The sequence below is a fragment of the Notamacropus eugenii genome, chromosome 6 (genome assembly GCF_028372415.1).
Source record: "Notamacropus eugenii isolate mMacEug1 chromosome 6, mMacEug1.pri_v2, whole genome shotgun sequence".
NCBI classification, from domain to species: Eukaryota; Metazoa; Chordata; class Mammalia; order Diprotodontia; family Macropodidae; genus Notamacropus; species Notamacropus eugenii.
The window spans coordinates 31016078-31041931 of NC_092877.1; the positions used below are offsets into that span (position 1 = coordinate 31016078).

General features: G+C 40.3%; 1 protein-coding gene across 1 annotated transcript; it reads left to right on the forward strand.

Annotated features, from left to right (window-relative positions):
• Nucleotides 1-25002, forward strand: E2F8 (E2F transcription factor 8). Its single transcript, XM_072619356.1, has 13 exons — nt 1-89; nt 1203-1331; nt 6508-6786; nt 7143-7299; nt 10093-10404; nt 10603-10764; nt 14140-14277; nt 17404-17607; nt 17936-18023; nt 18284-18854; nt 22708-22840; nt 23044-23441; nt 24237-25002. Exons 2-13 carry the CDS (start codon nt 1317-1319, stop codon nt 24414-24416), a joined length of 2637 nt encoding a protein of 878 aa, XP_072475457.1. The 5' UTR covers nt 1-89; nt 1203-1316; the 3' UTR covers nt 24417-25002.
• Nucleotides 25003-25854: the final 852 nt, after the last annotated feature.

Sequence of the window (25854 nt, forward strand, 5' to 3'; positions counted from 1 at the left end):
GACGAGGACGAGGACGAGGAGGAGGAGGAGCGGCAGGAGCTGCAGAGGCGGCCTCCCTCCCTCCCGCCGGGGGCCGCCCACCTCGACAGGTGAGGGGCTCCCGGGAGCGGCCGGACCGCCGCGGCCCCTGCGCGGACCCCGCACCGTCGCTGTCTCCCGGCCGGGCCGAGTTGGGGGGAGGCCCGAGGGGGCGGGAAGGCGACCGGCGGTTTCCCGCCTCCCCCTCCGGCGCCCGCGGAAGGAGGAGCCGAGCTCCCGCGCTGAGGGGGGCGGGGCAGGGGGCCGGGGGCTCCCCGGGGGGAGGGGGAGTCTGAGGGGGATGAGGCTGGCCCGGGCGCGGGGTCGCCCGCCGACCTGCCCGCCCTCCGGCTCGCCATCCCCGCGCTCTGCTGGGCGGCACCCGCCGCTGCCCGGGTTTTCCCCGCCAAATTTTTAAATCGAAGTCTGAAGGCTGGGGCCCGCCCCCTGTGCGGAGGACCAATCGCGGGCCGGCAGCCGGGCCTCTCATTGGTCCGGGTCTGTTACCCTGGAGACCACGAGGAAGCTGTCAAGGAACTGTCCTCCAGGTGGGCGGAGGGGAGGGGCAGTTAGGCGGAGGGGGAAGTTCTGTGGGCCCGCGCTAGAGGCCCCTGGGAGCCCCGAGGGCTCTCGGCAGGACACCTTCTAGGTTTCCCGGGTAAATAAAGGCCTGGGCCGGGAATCGGCGGACCAAGGAGTTAAAAGGCAAACTTGATTATTGGAAAAAAATTATAGTGATGAATGCTCAGCATTCATTATGGAGCTGCAGGTCTATCTGCATCAGTGGAGGGAATTTCCTCACGGAGAATTCCTCATATTAATGAAATTCTGTCTGCTGTGGTCATCGATGTGTTTTCTTTTTAATCGAAAGCCCTAACTTAAAATTTTTTCAATTGTTTTTTGCTTCCTAATCACACCTTCATCAAACTTTTGAAAGCTTATCATTGGGAAATAGACGTAATTTGAAATTATTTCCATCATTGTGTAATTATACCTCCATCAGAATTTTGAGAAGTTATCATTGGTTATCATATCTATACCAGTGGCTCATTTCCTTTTGTTTTTCATTTTTGTTTCAGAGAGCTGGGGATATAGGGGGTCTGCGTTAGAATTTCCAATAAATTGTTTTCTCTTATCCATTATATTTTCCCTTTTCTTATTAACTTTCTTCTTTTCTCTTGAAGGATATTACAAATTTATTTAAAAAAATAAATATACTGGCATGTATGAGCCATCAGAATTTCTAGGATTAAATCAGCATCTCTAATTTTTAAGGAAATATATGAAGAGTTTACAAAATGGAGAATGAGAAGGTATTGTGATTTCCATATCCATTACTACAGTTTTAAATGTAATGCTCTCTTATCTTTACTCTGACTTTCAGGGTTTTTTCTTTTCTTTTCAAGAAAATGGTGCCTAGAATTATATTAAATAGTGCTAGGTTTTGGTGGGGAGGACGTTGTTATTTTTGTGTGTATGTATGCTTTATTAAGGCCACATCCTCTTCTACACATTTCTCTCTAAAGATTGGGGGAGGGGGAGTTAAAAAAGCTAATTTGTTGGAGTCAAATTTGTTTGAAAAAAAAAGGGGAAGGAAGCCCTATGGCACTTTATCCTAGATCTATGAAATTATTGTATAATTTTCAGTAGTTTAGGTTAAAAACTGACTAATAAAAATGTGGATGTACAGGTGCCATAAGAATAGACATATGACCACGTCAGTTCTAGAAAAGAAGTAAATGACATGCATGGTGTCTCAAAAGTCTTAGTACAGTTTTAAACTGTATTTTCGTTTTCAATTTGACATTTCTGAGGGTAGTACAACACCAAGATTTTGCTGAGTACTCTTCCATGAATCTGATTTCACATGATTGCAGAGTTGATTTCTTTTACCAAGGGTAATCAATTTTTTTCCCCAGTTCTCATGAAGTACTATCCAGATGAATGCACTATATACCACAGAAATTATGCAAATAGCTGGGTGTTTTTGTTCCCAAAAGTTAAACTTACCCATAAAACAGGAAGATTCAGAATGCTTCTGATTGCCATTAGTTGAAGTAGAATAGCAACCATTGACTTCCTTCTAATTCCCAGAGTTGGAGAAATCAAAGCCATTACTAAGTGATTTGTCTCTCTCATGAAAAATCTTCTCACTTGGTCAGCATCTCTGATGTGGATGCTAACAAGGATTACTATCAGGTCCAACTAAACTCATATGGATTTTCCTTAATCCAAGAATGTAAAGTTACTGAGAAGTAAGAACAGACTTGTTTCTGTGTTGAACCAATAATAGAAATCAATCAATAAGTATTTATTGAGTTTCTCTTGTACTCCAGGCACTGTATTAGACCCCTAAAAGATACAAAGTCAAAAGCAGAAGAAGCCCCTATCCTTGAGGAACTTACATTTTATTAAGGGAGCCCCTTTATACATAAATAAGCAAACAGAATAAATTTGAGCCAGAGGAAGAGGGTGAGCAGTAGGACATGGGGGCATCTGGGAAAGCTTCATGTAGAAGATGGCACTTGAGCAGAATTTTGAAGGAAAAAGAGGGGAGAGTACGTTTCCAACATGATGAAGACAGCCAGTGAATTCTCCTGGAGACAGGACATGGAGTATCCCATGTAAGGGAGAGTAAGGCAAGTTGGGCGACAGCAGAGTGTGGAAGGGCGTGTAACGTGTAATTAGATTACAAAAGTAAGGCTAGGGCCAGGTTGTAAAGGGCTTTAAAAGTTAAACAAAAGAGCTTATTTCGTACCTACACACAATAAGAGCCCTTGGAGTTTACTGAGTAGGAGAATGACACAGTCTGTCTTGCTCTGTAGGAAAATCACTTTGGTGATGGTGGAGGATGAATTGAAGTAGGGAGAAAGGCTTGAGGCAGGGAGACCAGGCTGTTGGAATAGCCATGCAGGAGATGATGAAGGCCCAAGCCTGTGTGGTGGCTCTGAGCATGGAGAAAAGGGAAACTGTAAAAGATATCGTGGCTATAGAGAGGATAAGATAGAGCCACTGGTTGGATATATTGGGCAGGGGGAAGGAAACCACAGTTGCAAAGCTAAGTGTCTGGAAGATGTTGGTGCCCTTGACAGAAATAGGGAAAAGAGCTCTGAATTGGCAGTTTGCTGAGCCAAGCGCTGCCCTACCTTGGCTAGTTATTATCTGTGCTTGGGATCCTGGGAGTTATTTTACTCCCTCTATACTGCAGTTTCTCCTTAAAGCAAAGGAGTTGGAGAGGTTCATATACAGATTTCATGTTTAAAAGGACTATAGGAGGTCATCCTCCTTATCTTATAGATGAAGATGTCCAAGAACTTGCCCAAGGTCACACAGTCAGTGACTGTGTCAGCTAGGAGTTCATCCCTGGTCCCTGACTTCAGATCTAATCTTCTTTCCACTACACCAAGGCCTCTTCCAGTTCTAACATTCTGTGAGTCTGTGATCATCAGTATAATACACTATTATAGGGCTTTGCGTCCTCCAGTTTCAAGTTTAGAATAGATGCTTTGATGAGGCTTTGATCTCACCTCTTACCTGTGCAGATTATAACCCATCCACACCTTGTCCTGTATAATTCTTGTCCCTATCCTTCAGTAAATTCTACTCAGGGGATACACTCACTGTGCTAGAGACTGTTCTCTAGTATTCAGTGTTTCCTGGACACTGATGCAAGATATAGGCTATCATCCTTTCATTTTTGTTTCATGACCAGGCCATCTTCTCTCAGTCACAGAGACCATTGATGATACATTTTATGCTGCTGCAATTAACCAGTTAATAAGTCCTTTTTATGTGCCTTACATGTTTGGAGATAACAGAGACAAAAATGAAACAGTCCTTAGCCTCAAGGAGCTTATATTCTACCAGGGAATAAAGCATGCGTGTGTGTGTGTGTGTGTGTGTGTGTGTGTGTGTGTGTGTGTGTAAGCATGTATAAAATAAATGAATTTTTTGAAAAATAAGTTTTTATTGATATCTTCTGTTTCTTACATGATCATGGTTATTCCAAGTACCCTTCTCTTTCCCCCTCACAGAGAGCCATCCTATAGAACAAATAGTATTTTTTAGAAAGGAAAAAAAAATGAGCACCAGATTGATTATTAGATTGAAAACAAGTATGAAAACATGCTCAGCTGAATGATTTTTGCTTGGTCTACATAATTTAAAATACATTTACTACTGATGTGGGGGCAGCTAGGTGGTGCAGTGGATAGAACACCTGGCCAGGAGTCAGGAAGACCTGAATTCAAATCCGGCCTCAGACACTTACTTGCTGTGTGACTCTGAGCAAGTCACTTAATCCTGTCTGCCTCAGTTTCCTCATCTGTAAAATGAGCTGGAGAAGGAAATGGCAAACTACTCCAGTATCTTAGCCAAGAAAGCTCCCAAAAGGGGTCACAAAGGATCGGCCATGATGGAGCAACAACTGTCAGTTTTTTGGTGTATAGTTCTTTCTGTACATTGTAGTTACTGGGTATGTTATTTTCTTGACTCTACCTGCTTCACTCTATTGGTACTTGAACTGAATTTTGAAGGATTTTGAGATATGGAAGTGAGAAGGGAGTGTCATTCAGGCCTGAGGACCAGCCAGTGCAAAGGAGATGGAGTAGTGCATGTGAGGAATAGTGGGGGAGCTGTTTGCCTGGACAGGAGAGTGCTTACAGGGAGGAATATCTGATAAAACTGGAAAGGTAGAGTGGGAATAGGCTTGAAAGTTCCTTAAAATGCCAGAAAGAAAGAGTTGATATCTCATTCTAAAAGTGAAAGGGAGTCACTGGCGGTTATTGAGTAGGGAAATGACATGGTGGCTTTTTAGGAAAATCCTTTTGGTCTTTACTTCTTACTCTCAAGTCACCTGTAGTAACGTACTCTCATTCATTAGGATTTGGCCATTCTCTTTGGGGCACCAGCGTTTTTAATTCTGATGAAGTCATGGTGTTCCTTGTTAGAAGGGAGAAAGGCAGGAATTAGAATTGCTGAAGGCAGGAACCAAGGAAACCACCAAAGTTAGTTGTGGTTAGGATGCAAATGGCGGGCCCTGAAATAACTGAGAGTTAGCCATTATGCCATACTCCTGATAGGAGGTCTGTCGCCCTCTGCTGGTCAGGAAGTCTGTTGTCTTCTCCTGGCTTTGGCTTCTAAGTATGACCATGGGCCAGCCCTAATTCATTCCATATCTCCATTGCCCCACCGGTCTGGACTCATGCTTGTTCAATAATGTGAATAACCAATTAATCTATCATCATATAGTACACTGTGATAGTTCTAAATCATTTCAAACTAAGAAGACTTTTTGAAATGGGTCGAATCACTAGATAGAGAAGGTTTGAGGCCATGTTTGATTACTAGGTCATTTTGATGGTTTTAGCTGTTGGAGTGGTGATATTAAATGGTTGTTCTGTTACTGTAATGAGGGAGGCAGAGTAGCAGAGCTCTAGGAACAGAAAGATGTTATCTGCTATCAATATGCCGAGTAAGGCATTAATCTCTCTCCTACAGCAAGGCTTCCTGCCTATAGGCCAATGTACGAAAATAGAGAAAGCCCAGGCTTCTCTAGGGTCATGTTACCTAAACAGGCCCTTACTCTGTGACTAGAGAGCTTATTGTATTGACAGCAAAGCGATTCAGCTCTAGGGAGTCTAGTTTCCTTCGTGACTTTTCCTGTGTTCTGAACTTGTGATTCCCATGTTCTGTGTGTCTCTGGAAAGTCTTGAGCATTGGTCTATTCTAGGAGCTGTTTTTGAAATGTTAGACACAGACTTTAGCAAGGGCTGTCTAATGACACTGGTTTATGAGGTTAATAACAGTGACATCTTTCCTTGATGATATCTTGGGGTCCTAGGATTGAGAGATGGAGAAGGCCTGGTCCAATGCCTAAATTTTATAGATGAGTAAATGAAGACTCAGAGGCTAAACTATTTACCCAAGGTCATACAGGATGTACAATGCAGAGCTGGATTTGAATTCAAGTCTTTTGATTCCAAATCTTTCTTGGCCCTTCCCTTTTTTTTCCAGACAGGTCTTTGTCAGACGTCACAGGACCCTAACACGTTGGCAGATTGTTGATGGAAATTATCATTCCTTTTTTTTTTAATAAATCTTCCTGAGTTTTATTTTCAGACAATATTTATAAACCTAAAAACAAATAAAGTTTAAAGCTGAAACAGACCTTGGACGAGAAATACATATGGACTCTATTGGTGGCAGTAAGTTCCTTCACTGAATGTCATCAGTTGAGGCGGGATGACCACTTTCTGAGAATGTTGAAAAGGAGATAACTATCTGGGGACATGTTGGAATAAATGCCCTCTGAGGTTCTTTCCACCTTTGAGATTCCACAATTTTATCAAGTCCAATCATCTTATATTGTAGATGGAGAAATTGAGCTCAGCTAGAATTCAGGTCTCCTTCCTGTGTTTTTTGTAAGTTCATTAAGACAAAGATGGTTATTTGTTATGATGCGTGTAATTTTTTATTTTCTGATTACAGGAAAACCATTTCTTTGAGCCACATAAAAGGATATTGATAAAAACTCCACAGAAGGAGTCCACTGCTCCAAATTCAGTATTAGCAGAGATTCAGCCTAACTTTGGACCATTAACAACACCTACAAAGCCTAAGGAAATCTCTCCAGGTGAACCATGGACACCAACAGCAAACCTTAAAATGTTGATCAGTGCTGCTAGTCCTGAAATCCGAAACAGAGATCAGAAAAGAGGATTGTCCGACAATAGGAGTGGAATCCTTGAGGCCAAAGATTGTTTACATGTAGGTTTTTCAAGGGCTCAGGATACTGTTTGACCACACCAGTGAGGATGTTGAAAGAATGACAGTAGGAACAATTTTAAGAGATCTTTGCCATGTAGCTAATTCAGAATAAGACAAAAGGTTTTAGCCAAAGAAAATAGAGAATTAAGGATTCTGGGATGCTGGTATTTTTAGTTCTGGATTGCCTTTCAAATCTGCCAAGTAAGGTTTGCTAGTATATTTCCTTTCTCAAAGTTTTGCAGCTGTTGAAGCTATAGCACATGGTATAAGTATTAGTCATTAAGTGCAGGTGCCTCTCATAAATCTGTCAAGTCCTATATTTCTATATTTAAAATAATTTTCATCTTCTTGTGCAGGAACATTTATCTGGAGATGAATATGAGAAATCTCAACCCAGTCGTAAAGAAAAAAGTTTAGGATTATTATGTCATAAATTTTTAGCACGATATCCTAACTATCCTAACCCTGCTGTGAATAATGACATTTGTCTTGATGAAGTAGCAGAAGAGCTCAGTAAGTATATAAAATGTGTGTATGTGTATGTGAATATTTAATAATTAAAATGACTACACATTGATATATATACATATGGGCTGCTTTGTGGTACAGAGTGCGGGGCCTAGAATCAGGAAGACTTATCTTCTCCAGTTCAAATCTGGCCTCGCGTACTTAGTAGCTGTGTGACCCTAAGCAAGTCACTTAATCCTGTCTGCCTCAGCTTTCCCATCTGTAAAATGAGCTGGAGAAGGAAATTGCAAACTACTCTAGTATCTTTGCCAAGAAACTCCTAAATGGGGTCATGAAGAGTTGAACATGAACAACAAATATATACTCATGGCAATCTGTTCTCATCTAAATAATCTTTTATCACTTGAATATAGCCATATTGAAATAGTAAGTTTCTAAGGTAACAACTGAATAGTTTTTATTTGCCATTGTTGCATACTTAGCATACAATTATGTTAAATTAATGTTTGTAGATAGTCTAAGAACTGTGTGAATTTTGTGTGATTTTCTGCCCATTTTTGTGATAGAGGAAAAATTCCTTCCTGGAATTTCTGATGAGGGATTTCTCTGTAAATAGAGACTCAGCTTTGGACCCCATTTACATAGTTGATTGCCAGGCTTATACTTTAATGTATTCCATTAGTGTAGCCTTGGAGAATACAACATAAACCCTCTTCCCATGTCTTGAAGATGCAAGTGGAGTAGGATATTTGTGAAGGTATAAGTACATTCCAAAAACATTCTATGGCTTGTGATTTTTAAAAGAAAGATTTGTAACATCCGAAGGCAAAAATGGTTTCGTGAAGAAAGTGATACAATGGAAAATCAGGAAAGTCATGGGACCTGGGTTCAAATGCTACTCTTGCTACTTACTAGCTATGTGACCTTGGGCTAGTCACTTCCCCCCTCTTACTTAGTCAACATTTCTTCATTTGTAAAATGAGGGAGTTAGACTATGTGGTCTCTAAAGTATACTCTGACTCTAAGTCTAGGATCCTATGAGACCTTAACTATGAAATCTTATCCAGGCTCAGTCTTTGACTTATTGCATTCACTCATTACCTCTAGCTTTCAGCTATGGATCTGTTTATCAGGTTTTTAAAGTGGGAATTAAACAACCTCAATGTCATCATGAAGATTAGTGAATTTGTTAAGTTCATTAATCTTAGCACAATGTGCTATGAAAAGTTGTTGGAGCTGCTTCTCTGGGTCTTTTTACATCCTACCCTCCCACTTCCCTCTTCCTTAAAGCTATACCATATGTGTTCATATAAGTGCAAAATTATTAAATCATATTTTAAAACTAAAAATGGATATCTAGCTATATTTTGAGTTACTAAAGTGGATCAAAATATCTGCATGTAACATATAAATCATAAATCAATAGAACTACTAGCTATGATTATATGACTATGTACTACTAATAACGTAACATATCAACTTAGAGAGAAAATAGCTCAAATCCTAAGGGTTTTTTAAGCTTTAAAATACATATTAAATATACTAACAGCTAAAATGTCACATTAAAAGATTATTCAACTTGGATTGGTCTGTTTTGTCCATAATATCACTTTGTTTTAAAAAGATGGACCTTTGTTTCAGGAAGAAGTTTGGGATCATTAAAAGAACTTTGCCAATTTCCAAAGGCAATCCAGCATGCTTTCCTCCTCCTGTTCAATTATGAGTTCAACTCATTGTCCACTTGTAGTGTTTGTACAGTATGTATGTGCATAGATATGTATTTATCTTCTGATGGATGAGCTCTATAGACTGTCCATCCAACTGCATGTCATAATCAGGACAATAAGCATTCTTCATCCACTTGGTTTTCCTGTGTAGATAGTTAGATCAAACTCTTTTTTTAAACAATTATGGATGTCTTGCAGGAAGCTCTACAATGTTCTGGAACTTGATACAATCAGCATTTTTAATGCCACTGTTCTTCTGGTGTTGTACTCTGACTACAAATTGTGGAATATTAGTGACTCCAAAGAATTAAACCTGAAAATCACTCAGAGGGCAATGGAGAGGCACATGATGGACAGGAACAGGCTTGTAGCGTATTACAAATAAGGAACTACAAAGGAGCAAAGGATGCCATCAAAGAAATATGTGAGAGAGAAAGAAGATGGGCTGGTTATGTGGTGATAGTGAGGGATAACCATCGGACCATGCTCCTTTGACATCCTTGCAATGTCCAGACAAAGTGAGGAAGGCTGCAGCACGTGGGTGGACCTCTTCTGATGAACATGTGGGAGACATGAACAAAACTCATAGGAATGGCATGCATAGATGGTTTGCTTTCTTCATCCTTGGAGGGAATGTCCATGAATATGGTCACAGATTGATTGTAATCATCTCATTGAATCGATGTTATTACCATTCTCGATGCAGTGTTTATTTTTTAGTTCTTTGTTTTTAAAGGCCATAGTAGCCATTTAGAATGAAGAATAGTAGCCATTGTGACTGAATGAAAGGTATTGAACAAATGTGAATTCTACGTTATTTGTGGCATTCCAAAATACTGAATACTCTAAATATATTATATCACAGAATTATTTGTACCCAGTGTTAACCATAATTGTCAAAGATGGACTGAAAACATGACCCAGAGATGTATATTTCATGTGTTTTCCCAGTTACGTGGTCAATGTGCTCGAAGTTAATGCTTTTATATTAGTTAAAACTTCATCGATAAAACTGCAGTTGTATTGATGAAGAAAAATGTACTCAGTTTAAAGTCTCCTAAAGAATCTTCAGGTAATTTGAAAGTAATTGTCAATTATCCTTTCTTTGTAGATGTTGAGCGTAGACGCATTTATGATATTGTAAATGTCCTAGAAAGTTTGCATATGGTCAGTCGCCTGGCAAAGAACAGATATACTTGGCATGGGCGTCATAATCTCAACAAAACCCTTGGAACTCTGAAAAGTGTTGGTATGGAGAACAAATATGCAGAACAGATCATGATGATCAAGAAGAAAGAATATGAGCAAGAGTTTGACTTTAATAGTGACAAAAATGAAGAGGCTGCAGTGAAACCCAGCTCTGGCCAAAATGGACATTCCGAGATGTGCTTTGTAGAACTTCCTGGAGTAGAATTTCGAGCAGGTGAGACTTTTTGAAAAGAGCAGTTTACATGGATTTCTTTTTCTTGATAAAGTGCTAAAAAAAACTCTTGTCAGGTATTTTCAAAATTTTATTGTCGTCATGAATGTGATAGGTTGTTTTTTTGACCTTATTTTACCATATATAGTTCAGCTTCTCCTTGTGTTTTAATTTTTTAATCCCTTTCCTCTCTTTGCATAGCTTCTGTAAATAGCCGAAAAGACAAGTCTTTAAGAGTGATGAGCCAGAAATTTGTAATGCTGTTTCTCGTATCGACCCCTCAGATAGTCAGCCTTGAAGTTGCTGCCAAAATTTTAATTGGTGAGGACCATGTAGAAGATTTGGATAAAAGCAAGTTTAAAAGTAAGTGTGCTGCTGGTATGTCCTTGTTTGCTTAGATTTACTGAATGTTTGAATCCATTTTGAGAATTTATTAATATAGACTTGGTATATAATCACATCCTCTCAGGCTGTGTTTTTAAATTCCTTTGGAAGCTATGATATTGCTGCTTTAAATCAAACAGCTAGGATTCATTTTGTCAGAGACACAATTTTGATGCCATAATAGCTCTCTAATTGTTTTCTAAGGTGCCCAAAAACATAGTAGGTCTTATTTCTAGAAAAGGAATTTTGGTCAGGATATTTAGAGTTCAAAATAAACAAAGAACAATATTTTAAATTTCTTCTAAACCCAGGAAGCCTCTAAGAGAGGCAGGTGTATTAGGAAAACATTGGCTCCTGCCTCCACCATCACCCTCACTCCCACCTCATGACCCCTTTTGTGGAGGAGGTACTACTTTCATTTCAATGAAGCATTAAAATGGACTAGAAGAGGAGGGAGTTACGGCCAGGAGAGTCCCTGAGCAAAGGATGGAGAGCGGCCACTGCTGCCTGAATTCTCTTGCCCGTGGGAATCCCAGCAAACTGTAGAAGGGGAAACGTAGCAAAGAGAAGCCTGGAAACCCCAGCTTAGTCAGCTCTCTCCCAGATGGGGCTTTGACGCAGACCAGAGAGCCCATTCTCCTGATGGACCCTCCTGCCTCCGGCTTTCTAAGGTGGCCTGCAGAATAACCCCTGACATCAGCCACAGATAAATCTAGCATCATGGACTTAGAGATGAAAGGGAATTCAAGGCCCTGGAGTGCAACCCTTTGGTATTTCAGAAGTGGAGACTGAGACCCAGAGAGATTGTGACCTGGCAAAGGTCACACATGTACCAAATGGCAGGGATAGGTTTTGAAAACACATCAGTCAATGTTAAATTCAGTGTTCTTTCTACTGTACCATCACTGAAGAAACTGAGGTTAGAAACTGGAAGGGACCTCACAGAATTTAGTTCCATCTCCTCATTTTGCATCCAAGGAAATTGCTCCAAAGAGAAGTTAAATGACAGACCAAGTTGACATGCTGGGGAGTGGAATGGTTGAAAGGAGAACATGGGCCTCCTGTCTCCTAGTTCAGTGCCCTTTCTGCCTCTTGTAAGTGAAAAAGACTAGTTAGTGCCTTAGAGACTAAATGGAATACAGAAAGCAAGGAGGGGGTGATACATTCCCAGAGTCCTGGCCATGAGCGAAAACCCAAAGCTGGTGAACTCTGAGGGGGAAAGCAAGGCTCAGACAGTGCTGCCTGTTTCCCTTTTTGTCCTCAAAAGCCTCAGGATTTTAAGACAGACATAAAACAAACTGGCTAAAGCAAGACATAAGCATGTGTTTTCTCTCTTAACATTCTGAGGACAAATCTTTTTATTTATTTATTTTTTTGGCATCCATCCTCAGGCACTTACAGCCAAACATACTCACATTTGCTAAAAGCATCATAAGCATCTTTAGGTTGCCCAGAGAGGTTCTTGGTGCAGTGGAAAGAACAGCTGTCTCTGGAGTCAGAGGACCTGGTTTCTAAACCTGCCTTTGACAATAACTAAATGTGTGACCCTGGGCAACCAAGTCATTAACCAAAGAAGTCTCCAATACCTTCTACTAGATCGCTTCTGAGGATCACTTTCGTCTGATGATCACCATCCTAAGTCTCTTATCCTGTAAACTTGTAACAGCAACAGCCCCTCCCCCTTGTGAGGATGGAGTGATTGTACTTTGCAAAACTTAAGAAGCAATATAATTATTTGTTGTTATTTTTACTCTCAGTAAGGCACCCAGCAGTCTTTTATCTGTGACAGCTTAGCAGGAAACATTTTTATCACATAATTGAACTGTTCATATGGAATATCTCTGCCATGCTAAGGATAAACATACTCTTTATCACCGTCATAATCACAGTTTACCCTTACATAGCTCGGCTAAGGTTTGCAAAGCATCATCTTCCCCAAAACCCTGTGAAACAGAAAGTATAGAGATTCCCTACCTGTTAACGTACCTATAAAGACAGAAGGAAATGGAAAATCCATGCAATAATCCAGGTCATTTGGGCTGAAAAATTTGCCATTTCCACAAGGAAAAATTGTAGCCTGTATTATACAGGTGGGCTACAACAGACAATGTTCCACTCTCCATTTCATTTTATTTGTGTAGACGCAGTTGTAGATTCTTCCTTTGGTTCTGAAATCAGTATATTTAGCCAAATCTCCAGGGAGTTTAGAACCCTCTGGCTCAGCTATGAAGACGCAGCTAAATTTGCAAGTGGCTACCATTTACTATGGTGGCCCATCACTGGGGAGGCATGTGTAGGCCTTTTCAAAAAAATATATACGCCAATGAAGGCTGGCTTTTCACAAGTGGAGAGTGTGGCTTGGTCTCTTAGTAAGGCATCTGCATCTTAGGTCATGTCATGTGCAGTTGTTAGAAATGACAGAGAAGGAGCTTCGTGTATTGGAGAGAAAGACGACATCAGCAGATAGAAATTCAAATCCCGTCTGACCCTAGCTAGCTCTCCATTCTTACTTAATCTAAGCTTTCTGAACCTCAGTTTCTTTATCTTATAAAATGAGATCATGCCCTATGGCCTCATCAGTCATTTGTAAATCTTAAAGCTCTATAAAGTTCATTGTGATCACAAAGAATAGCAAAAAGTGGATGGTGCTTGTAGCCCTATTTCCATCACCTGGAAGATTCTTCAGAATACATTAAAAGAGCCCTCAAGAATTAAGTCATTGAAATCTATAGAATAATTCTTGATGAGATTACCTTATGATGCCAGTTTCTTTCATCAAGAGGTGGTTTTGTTCATTCAAAATTTATTACCACTCATTTAAGGCTCAACAAATCCTTCTTATGTTTAAAATATTTTTAAAGTTACGGATATTATTTTCTCATTCCTGGAAAATTAGGTACCAGGTGATGAATTTGGGGGTAAGATGAGCATCTACGTGTTGCTATCTGTATCATAGACTATGGATGCCAACCTGAAAGTGACCTTAGACCATCTAGTCCAACCCCTCTCATTTTACAGGTTCATGGAAATTGAGTCTTAACAAAAGTTAAATGATTTGCCCAAGTTTACATCAGCAGGATTTAAATCTGGGTTCTCTAACTCCATATTCAGTGTCTTTTCTCTTGTACCACACAGTCTGACTGGAGGGAACACCTGATGTGATCACATATTTTTGAGGTGGTTTAAAAAAACAAACAAGAAAATATTGTCAGTAGCTTAGAAAAGTAGTCTCATGTTTACTTGTTTGACAGGTTGGTTATCTTAAATATACATAGTGCTCATTTCTGTATGAAAATGTTTTGAAAAACAAAACAGAGGAATCTCCTATTAATTGCTCTGTTTACTTGATTCCAGCTAAAATTAGAAGGCTATATGATATAGCAAATGTACTGAGTAGTCTGGAGCTTATCAAGAAAGTTCACGTTACAGAGGAAAGAGGCCGAAAACCAGCTTTTAAATGGACAGGTCCAGAAATCTGTTCAAATACCACAGGTGTGTATTTATTTCCCCTTTCCATGGCTCCACTATTTTGATTAAATATGCAAATAGAGAACCCTATCTACCCACTCCCTAAGAGATTATGCAGTCATACCTCAAGTTTATATTTTGAAATATCTCTCCCTCCCATCTCCTTCTCTGCTGAGTTCCTTGTTTCATACATTACCAAGAAAATAGAGACCATTTGCCTGGGATCTCTTTCCTTTCCCCTTCTCTATATACCTTGATGACATCCCCCATTTCCCCCCTTTTTACTCTTAGTGTCTCGTAAAGAGATGGCTCTCAAGGCCAGCCCTCCCTTACAAACTTTGATGCCATCCCCTCCTGCCTTCTTTGGCAGATTGCCCCCAAAACGATTCCGTCAGTCATCTTAATTGTCTCCCACTCTACCAGTTACTTCCCTACTACCAGCAGACAGGGTCACATCTTTCCTAACCTTGAAAAAATCCTCTCTCCACCTGCCTTCCTCTCAAGCTGTTATCATGTATTGATTGCTTTCACTGTCAGGCCCCTTATAAAAAGCTGTGGTTTGTTTGTTGCCTCTATTTCCTCTCTTACCCTCTTCTCAGCAATAATCTATTTGTCAAATCGAATTATCTTTTCTTACTCGTCATCCTCTTTGACCTCTCTGGCCTTTGACATTGACCCCCCCCCCCCTTCTTGGATACTCTGTCTTCTCTGAGTTTTAGTGATACTGCACTCTTGGGTCTGCTACCACTCTGTTTGGTCCTTATCTTTCTGATTTGATGGATTATCCAGCCTCCTGTCAAACCTCCCCACAGTGGGTGTAGCCCAAGGTGTTGCCATAGGTCCTCTTATCAACATTCTCTCTTTGGTGCTTTTATCACCTCCAATGGATTCACATATCTATATAGACGACCACAAGGTCTGTGTATCCCACACTAGTCTTTCCAAAGCTCTAGTTGTACATCACCAAGTGCCTGATGGACATTCCACATGGGAAGTCTCACAGGCATCTCAAATTCAGCACATCCAAAAAAGAACTCATCATCGTTCACCCCAAACCCATCCTCTTCCAAACTTTCCTATTTCTAGCAAGGATGGCATCATCCTCCCAGTCACCCAGGCTTGCAAACTTGGACTTAACCTTTAGCCCTCACTCTGCTACCCCTTGTATCCATTCCAAGTTTTTTCCTTGCTACCCCCACAACAGTTTGACTCCTCTTGATCACCATCCTAGTGCAGACTATCACCACTTCTCACATAGACTATTGTAATAGCACCCTAATTGACCTCCTTTTCATGAATTTCTCTTCTCTTCAATCCATTCTCCACCCAACTGCTAAAGTAATTTTCTTCAAGTCAGGTTTTACCAAGTCCTTCCCATACTCAACAAACCTTAGAGATCTGCTCTTGCCTCTAGGATAAAATACAGGCAGCTAGATAGTGCAGTTCATAGAGAACTGGGCCTGGAGTCAGGAAGACCTGAATCCAGCCCCAGACATTTACCAGCCATGTGACCCTTGGCAAGTCACTTCACCTTGTTTGCCTTAGTTTCCTCATCTGTAAAATGAGCTGGAAGAGGAAACGGCAAGCCACTCCAGTGTCTCCTCCAAGAAAACCCCAAATGCAGTCACAAAGAGTCGGACATAACTGAAATGACTGAACAACAACGACTAGGGTGAAATATAAATTCCTTTCTTTAGCCTTGAGAGTCCTTGAGAATCTGGCCCAACCTACCTTTCCAGGCTGATTAATCCCTTCTCCATCCTATGCAGTTTTGCTGATCCTTGAACGTAACACTGCGTCTCCTCCCCATGCCCAGAATGTGTTTCTCATCTCTCCTTCTCAGAATCCTTCATTTCCTTCAGAACTCAGCTGAGACACCAGCCTCTCAATGGAGCCTTTCCTGATCTTCCCAGACCCTAATGAGTTTTGGTTTTTTGTTGTTATTCCCTACAATTACTGGGTTTGTTTGTCCTATACCTTGTCTCCCTGAACAGAATGAAAGTCCTTTGAAGTCAGTTCCTGTTTCATTTTGTCTTTGCGTCCCAATACCTAGCACAATGCCTGGAATATAGTAGGTGCTTAATAAATGGTTATTGATTGATGCACTTTTCTGAATCTGAGTCCTCCCCATAGTTCTTTCCCTGCGTTATTCTTGTACACATAATTCATAAATCCACCATTTAGTTTCCAGACATCACAGCTCAAAATTCCTTCTGTACTTTGTCTCAAACATACCAGTATTATATTCAGATTTTAATTTCTTGTCTATGATATATGACCAGCTCATCCTTTTTTTTTTAGTCACACACATCCTCTCATCATATCTCCTCCATTACTTGGGTATGGCATAGTTAATAGTATACTATCGTCCCTTTATTCTCATTATTGCATTTTGTGAGTTTCTTATAATTTTGAAGATTGTGGCAGTCTGTGATTCTCAACCCTATATCTTACTTAGGATAACAGTGGTTTTGAGAGAGAGGCTTATGTGACGGTGATCATTGAAATCACTGCTCACTGCTGTCTAGCAGGATCTTCTCATTTATTCTGAGCCTTGCTTGTTGCCCCTCCATAGCCTGTGACGCATATTGATTGATGTTAGGGGATGGCTCCTACAGCTGTCTATCCTCACCACCTTATAATCATTTGACTTTTCCAGCATGATCTCCGAAAATACACGAAATGGTTGAAAACCATTGAGCCTTTCAGCAACCACCTCCCATTAAAGTGTCCCCTGTTAATGCTTCTTCAAGGAAATTGTTTCTAGGCAATCAAAGGAAAACAAACAATTTAAAAATACAATCCCACCTTCACTTTGAAAGTCCAGGGAATGAAATGTCATGGTGAGAACACTTCAGAGAGGTACATGGATAGAAGGCTCTGTCAGTGTTAGGATTCTGCAGCTCAGTGACCTTTGTAACTAACTGGCTCTTTTTCCTACAACATGCAGCTGGTTTGATTCCACTGTCAGCATCTGTCTTTAGTCTGTATCTCTCCGCTGATGACAGAATTTCTTGATTTTCCCTTTACTGAGATGTTGGTCTGTGCTAATTATTACTGAAGATGTGCTCAGAGGAATATATTTAATTCAAGTGCCTCTGTATTTAATCCACTGTATGTATTTTAATACATTGATCTCTTGCGTTTCAGTTCTGAGCCCCATAACTTCCTTTGACTCAACGGAGTTGGAACCACCTCAGTCTTCTAAAGAACATTGCGCTAAAAATCTCTTCTCTACCACCGGGAAACCAAACTTTACCAGGCATCCATCTCTAATAAAACTAGTAAAGAGTATAGAAAATGACCGGAGAAAGATAAGTTCTGCTCCCAGTAGCCCCATCAAGACCAATAAAGGTAGGTATTTGAGGAAGAAGACATTGGGATATACCAATGACAATAATAGGATCTTTCTACTGCAAAACATTTTTATTGAATTGGTTTAGAATCTATTAGATTAATTCAATAAATTAGAGGGTTACAATAACCTTTATTCACTCAGACATTCTCTACTTCTAAATCATGCATGAACAAAGTGGTAGGAAGAGAATTTTGTGGAGTTTCATTTGCTTAATGACTCTAGGACAAAAACATGAAATGTTTTCTTACAATTCCCGTCGTGGTGGTTTCATATGGAAGAACGTGTCTGTTCTCTGCCTTAATATACATCGTTCTATTTTACCAGCTGAGAGTTCTCTGAAGTCAGCGCCCTTTCCAAGTAAAATGGCCCAGCTTGCAGCTATTTGCAAAATGCAATTAGAAGAGCAATCCAGGTAGGTCGGGGTTTTAAAATTGTGTTGAATTAATTTTCTCTGATTTACATGGATTCCTTACTTTATCCAAGAATTTAGACTTAGGAACTGGTAAGGAGTTTTTATTGTTCAAGTACTTTCAGTAATACTAGGATTTTAACACAAGTTCCCATAAAAGCACTGATTTCTTTTTTTTTACTCAAAAACCTGAAATGAAAGAATATTTCATGGTGGTTGTTGTTGTTGTTTTTCAACGTGTGGGTTTTTATTTTATTTTTTAGTGAACTAAAAAAGAAGGTGAAAATGCAATTGACGAGACCTCCAGTGCATTGTCAATCTCTTGACTTCCTAGCAAATGCTGAGCCCAACAGAACCATGTCCGCCTCTCAGACACCATCTCTCATTCAGCCACTAGGGGTCCTACCTCTGATTCATAGCCCCTTATCTTCTGCGGTGCCTGTAATTGTGCCTCATGCCCCGTCGGGTACCTCATATGCAATCTATCTGCATCCTTCCCAGGCCCAAACTGTGACACCCCAAAGCCTCAATTCCTCAGTACACACTGTTCCCAGTACTAATGTAACTGGAATTAAAGGTTCTACTGATAATACTAATTCCCATCTCTTAACTACTAAAATGACCACAGAAAAAGTCACTAGTGATGCCATAAAGGCTGATGTCCCTGCTAAGCCTGGGACCCAGGTGTTGCTCACGTCCGAAGGACCAACCTCAAGGAACGAAGACAGAGAACCGACTGCTGAAAGATGTTTGAAGAGACAGAATGCACCAGAGGACAACAGCTCCAAAAAAAAACTTAAAGAAGATCTAAAAGGACTTGAAAATGTCCCAGCAGTAAGTGAAGTGCTTCCTTGTGCAGACCAGGGAGCTCCCTCGGGTGGTCACCCCAGGGGTCAGTTGTTTACAAACCTTGCCAGCCTCAGAAGCAGCTTCTCAGTAGAAGTGGGAGTACCCTTCCTGGCATCCTCAACTGAGCCACTCTGACAGCTAATCTCCTGCCTGGGATTGCCACACAGGCATCCTTAACCTTTGTGGGCAGGGATTACTTTCGGGGCTTTCAAGCAATCCCAGTACTGGCTCTAAGTTAACTGTGTTCCTGGCAGTTATATGGAACACGAGCACCTGTTTAATAGTTTGAAGGAATTTATGGGTTAAAGTAACACCAAGTGAATGTGTGCTTACAACAGTCTCTATAAAAGCTGCTTTCTGAGTCACAGCCTGGAGAGGCACATACGTATTTAGGTATTGGGAAAGAAATTATAAAATCTTCCCCCCCTTAATTCAAAATTTTTCACCATCAACTCACTTCAAAACTACATTTACAAAGAAATGTGTAGACAGAAAATTTGGAGTGGATCTTGGTAGTTTTAGGAATTGGGATATGTGAATTTTGTAAGGATTTTGGTATGTTAGGTTAACTTCTCCTGTGTAGATAGATTAAATTCTGCGGAAGATGACATAATCCAGCAGGAAACACTACGTGGAAATGGAACTGGCTTTCAGTTCTTGCTCAGCTAGCAATTTCTCATTTGACCTTGGGCAAATTACTTACCCTCACCACCTGAGTTTCCATATGTAATGAGTATCATACTTCTATTATGGTTACATTTGCAGGAGTTTTCTGAAGATATATGAATCTTTCGTGGACAATAGTATATATAAATAGGTTTGAGATCCCCTAAAACACACAAGCTGCTGGGCATTTATTATCTGTTGTTTATATGGTGCTAGCTAACAAGTTGTGCTGCTTTAGGTTGATCTTGGCCTCGTGATGACCTCTCTTAATATGGATTTTTTTCCTGCTATTTTGATGTTAATGTAATTTCTGAGCAAGAGAAGCTTTCTTTTCTTAAGAAAAGAAACAAAATCGAGGATCTCTTTGGCTGGTACACTCTTAAGCTCTTGAGGTGTGCTTGGCAATGGTTTGAAATATTTCAGTGAACTTCAGAGACCTTGACATGAGGTCACAGGATCCTAACATGTTACTAAATCACTTCAGGATTTTATCACTTCTATTTCATAATCTTCTGAGGTTTTACTTTTTTCTTCCAACATTTATAAACCTTCAGCCCTTTAGAGTTTTAGGGCTGGAGTGGCCTTTGGAGAAGAAAGAGGTAGGGGAGGGAATAAGCATCTATAGAATGCCTACTCTGTGCTAGGCACCGGGCTAAGTGCTTTACAAAGAGACAGGTGGCTTTATTATCTATATTTTTACACTTGAGGAAATTGAGGGAAACAGGTTATGTGACTTGTCCAGCATCACACAGCTAGTAAGTGTTTGAGGGGGGGATTAAAGCCAGGTCTTCTCGACTCCACCCCCAGCACTCCATCCACTGTGTTCTAAATAGGACCAGACATTTATCTAGCAGTGATTGTAAGTGGTACTGAATGACCACCTGTTTAGAATGATGCAGAGGGATCACTGTGCAAGTACAGGTTGGGGGAGATGGCCTCCAAGGCTTTCACAGCTCTGAGATTCTGTGATTTTAATGTCACTGCCCCAGTGTGGGTACTGCCTCCACCCATACAGATGGCAGTGCTTCTGTGCTTCAGCAGACAGACTTCATAAGCGTATAAGCAGCTTTATAAGCTGCTGTGACTGAAAAACATCAGTCATTCCTTGTCCAACCTTTAGGCCATGAGGCTCCCCAACTTGACTAGAATGGTCCTCGGGTGACAGAGACAACAAATCAGATTTCGCTTCCGCCATTAGCTAACTGTGGGATCTTGAGCAAGTCATTTTCTTGCACTGGACTTATTTTTCCTCATCTGTAAAATTAGAAACTTGGTTTAGATGATCTTTCTCCTAGTTTTAACTATCTATGTTAATTCATAGTGATGGTTAACATTTATATAGTTCCTACTATGTAGCGGGCACTGTAATAAGCATTTTTATAAATACCTCATTTCATCCTCACAATCACTCTGGGAGGTAGGCACTATTATTTCCATTTTACAGAGAAGCAAGCTGAGGCAAGCAGAGGTTGAATGACTTGCCCAGTAACACAGCTAGTAGGTATTTGAGGTCAGATTTGAACTCAGGTCTTTCAGACTCCAGGAAGAGCACTCCTTCCACTGTACCAGGTAGCTCAACATTATCTTACTCTAACAAAACATGTATATAGTTGATAGCCATGTAGTATATAATCAAGACCCGTGGCTTGTTGCCAGGTCCACACCGAAAGCATTTTCAGCTTACAGGGCTTGCCAGAGGTGGTGCTTGGTGGGCATAGTCTGTTGTGAAGCCAGTATATCACTGCTACCATGATAGAACATTAGAGTAAGCCCACCACTTAGAGCCAGCTTAATTGTTCAAGAGCAGCTGGATACTTGATGGCTGTGTTGTAGAATCCTAATCAGACAAAAGCACTTACTTTGTGCTCCACTCCAGGGATACAAAGAAAAGCAGAATCCCACAAAAAACCCAGTCCTGTCCCAAAGGGCCTTTCAAGCTGAAAAATTTGGTTTAGTAGACCTTAGAGATTTAGGCCAACCCTCTCATTTTATAAATGAGGAAACAGACCCAAAGAAATTCCTGATTTGCCCAATTTCCTATAGAGTGGGGCTTGGAGGGGTGAGAATTCAGGTCCTCAGATGCCAGTTCCCGGGCTGCTACTCTATCCTATTTCTAGGATTGTCTTGGAAAAGAAAAAGGGTCTTATGGCAGATAAAATAACGGTTATTTATGTACAAGGAATGCCTTTCATTTTTGCTGGTTTTACGTTCAGGTTGAAATGGGCTTTTTAAACATTTGTGGACTCATAAATGTTTTCTCTCTCTCTGGCATAGTGTAACGACAGAGGTGAGATGATGTGATTGTCAAGACTTTCCATTTTCAGAAAGAACTTGCTGAATTTGGGGGAATTGGGAGGCTTTTATCCTGACCTTCACCGTGGGACCCCACTTAAAAATACTTTTTTTTAAAATTTCCAACTTCCATCGAACCTTTACGCATCACTGAACTCTGGGATTAAGAACGTTATCATCATCATTGTCCATTTACATTATCCCTTGTAATTTTTCAAGAATCTTTGAAATAGATGGTGTGACAAGTCCAACTGTCACCTTCATTTTAATCTGGGTCCCTTGGAAGCTGATAATTTTCCTTAAGTCTCATAGGTCAAATCATGATTTCAGCACTTTGTAAGGATGAGCTTTACTGGTTCTTCAGAAAATTCACATTTGTATTCAGTAAAGGTAGTATCTTAGGTAGAGGTTGTTTAGTTTTTTTTCAGTCCTGTCAGATTCTTCAGGATCCTTTTTGGGGTTTTCTTGGCAAAGATGCTGGAGTGGTTTGCCATTTCCTTCTCCAGCTCTTTTTATAGATGAGGATCATGAGGCAAACAGGATTAAATGACTTGCCCAGATTTACACATCCAGTAAGTGTCTGATTTGAACTGGGGAAGATGAATCTTCCTGACTCTATTGCCCATCTTGGGCAGACACCCCATCTTTTATTGAATCTACAAGAAGCATTTCTAAGAACCCCTTAAGGACCTCCAAAGAGTAGAATGTGTTGTTATCCTCATGAAATCACCAGAGGACTAAGGAACAATTCCAAAATAATTGTCCTCCTAGAGGCCCACCTGTGACAAAGAGCTGAATCCCAGCGGTCAAAGAAGAAAGCAGACTTTTTTTTTTTTTTTACTATATTTCTATAGTAAAAGCATCTCTTCTTGTTTTCCAGACCTTGTTTCCATCAGGGTACCTCATTCCTCTCACACAGTGCCCATCGCTTGGTACAGAGTCCATTTTGTCTCATAAAGAAAATGCAGGGGCTTGTTCTCCAAATAATAGGATCTATAACTCGCCAATTACAGGTGCGTTTGCTTTAAAACTTGTTCATATAAAAAAAAAAAGAGCATTGAAATTGTTTTTATGTGTAATTGGGGGAAAAATAAAATACGAAAAAAGCAAAAAATCTGTTCATACATGAGTGAATCTCAAGTGTATGCAAGCCATGTAAGTCTCTCAGTCATATGCCTTTCCTTTTAATAGTTTGTCTTCTACCTTTGCCTTCCAGGTGTCATTCCTGTGACAACATCTGATCTCACTGCTGTGAATTTTCCCACTTTTCATGTTACACCTTTGAAACTGATGGTTTCACCAACCTCTGTAGGAACCATGCCCGTTGTCAACAGTTCATCCCTTCCTTCCTCAAGTCATTCCATTCCTGTCCAAAACCCAAGTTCAGCCATTGTGAACTTCACCCTGCAACATTTAGGACTGATATCTCCAGGTGTGCAAGTGTCTGCAAATGCTGGTGTGGGCTCTGTTCCAGTGTCTCCAAGAGTAGAGCCCATTAGCACTCCATCTGAGAACACAGGTGTGCAGCAAGGAAAGGTCACCAAGCATGAGTCACCTGTGCCTGGACGTAATCAGCTGAATGGACAATCCATCACTGGGGCTGCAGGACAGCAGGTAGGACTGTTTACTACTAAAGTTGTTTCCCTTTCGTCTGAATGGTGGATGATCATTGTTTGCTATACTAACACACCCTAATGTCATTTTCATGTTGGAACACCTTCCTTAGTTGGCACTTTTTATAGTTGCTTTTTCATTCTCATTTTAAGGGTTGTCATTATGAAAGCTAACTGTTCGGATTCCCCTTTTGAATATGTGGGGTACATAAGGAATGATGATAACCTAGCATCCATCATATGATGGAGCAGTGAATTGGCTCCACTGAATACCACTGAGATTATTTTTCCCCATTTTTGTATGAAAACACTTATGAAAACAAAACTTATGAGTGTAAAGGATGTATTGTGCACATATGGTCTAAAAAGCTACATTTGGGGAGACTGATATATTGTTAATGGTAGATTATACTATAGTTCTTTGGTCTTCCAGCTGGCCTTTTGACAATGTAGAAATCAATCGATGGCATTTCTTGGCCACACCCCCAGCCTGTAGGCCTATACCTGGCAATCTAAGAGGTAAACATAGGGTCCTTCTCTTCTCCTTTACAGAGTCTACCAGGGTACATTATCAGACCTTCCCAAGTCAAGGTTTCAGTATATAATGTGTTGTTGCCTAGATATATTATCATCTTCCCTCAAAGAAAACCAGGTGAAAAACTTGTCCTGATTTGCATAGCAGGTTTCTGGATATGCTGTATTTCCAAAAATGTTAGGCCAGGCTGGGTTTTTTTTAAGCTCCTTGGAAACATACATTTAGTCTTGACTGGTTTTCTGTTCCATTTCTTTCAATCAGCCTGTCCCAGTGACACCCAAAGGATCACAATTAGTGACTGAAAACTTCTTCCGAACACCAGGAGGACCAACTAAACTTCTGGCTTCAACTTGTGATGATTTGGATGGGGCTCACAACACCTCTCTAGGATCTCTCTTTGTCCCACAGAGAAAGCTTGAAGTGTCGACAGATGTTCACTAATGTAGCCAACCAAATGTTTAATAAAGATTTGAATTAATAGGAAAAAAGTTTAGCACAAATGATGTTAACATACTTCTTTGGAGAGCAGGTACTACCCCAGAAAAGATGTAAATATGTTTAATGACTGCTTAATGCAGAGCAGACTCTTATTTTAATGTGTGTGTATATGTATACATATATATTTGTATAAGTACAGCCTTTAATAACTACAAAATTAATGAAAAGTATTGAACTCAGGTACATTACCTTCTGGGAAAGATTCATTATTTCAACGAAATACTCTGTACCTGTGATATTCCACAGAGTAACTGTTCTTAGTTACAATTTACTCTATATAAAATTAAATTATATTGGCATATCAGAACAACATTCTATTGCACTTTGCACAAGAAGTGCAATGTATAATATTGTCTTTCTAAATAGGTGGGACTATAGCTATATTTTGTAATGTCTTTGATCCCGTGTTCTCGCAGTAATGTCTTTTGTAAAGGTAGGAATGAGTCTTAATCAAGTCTATGAAAGAAGGAATTATTTATATAATGTATTTTTAATCATAAATTGTTCAAATTAAAACTTTTCTAAAACATCTTAATGTTTTCATTTGGACCTTCTGGGAAGTAGTTTTGCTAATGACATGATCTCTAGTACCAGTGCCTGGAAGACAGTGTAAAATGTTAGTTTATATCCTGATACTTCAGTGAGAAGAGTACAATCTTCAGTGTTGGGAAACTCCCCTTCTATCTCACATGAGAGAGCCTGGGAAGGGGAAGGAATAAACCAATGGAAAGGTGACGGAAGATCACAGGTGCTTTAGAGGAAGAGACTGGAGAGAGATAGAGAGCAAGACACAAAATTGCTCACCTGGACACATTAGCCACAGGTTATACATCAAAGGAAGAAGCTAGCAATTTTCCAGTCTAGCCCCTGGTTCCTCAGTGCCCCAGAGGAGGGCTGCTGCAAAGGTCTCATGCTGTTTCTAGACACAGACGTGGAATTGAACAGGAGGTAGCTCTAATTCCCTCCATGCCCAAGACAACATATTTGCTGACAGCCTCCGTGGACTTGGGAAAAACTGAGCTGAAATTTTTAAGAGTATTCCTACCTGGGACCTTAGCAGTGGAAGGTCTGCACATCAGTAATTGCACGCATTCTGCAGCAGTTTTTGACCCTTTTTAGGTTCAAACCAGATATAAAGAACATTACTTAAATAACCCCCAAAATATTTAAAATGCACTTTTGAAGGGCACTTTGGAAGATCCATGATGTAATCTGTTCTGGATATTCCTTGCAATGACATGCTACAACCCTTCCAATCCTCATCTTATGCCTTTCTTATCATGGTTTCCTGTGTTCCTTTAATGTATTCTTGATGTGGAGTAGCCCTGTACCATTTTAACTCTTAAGATCATGTGTTCCATGATTTTTTAATCATATAGCA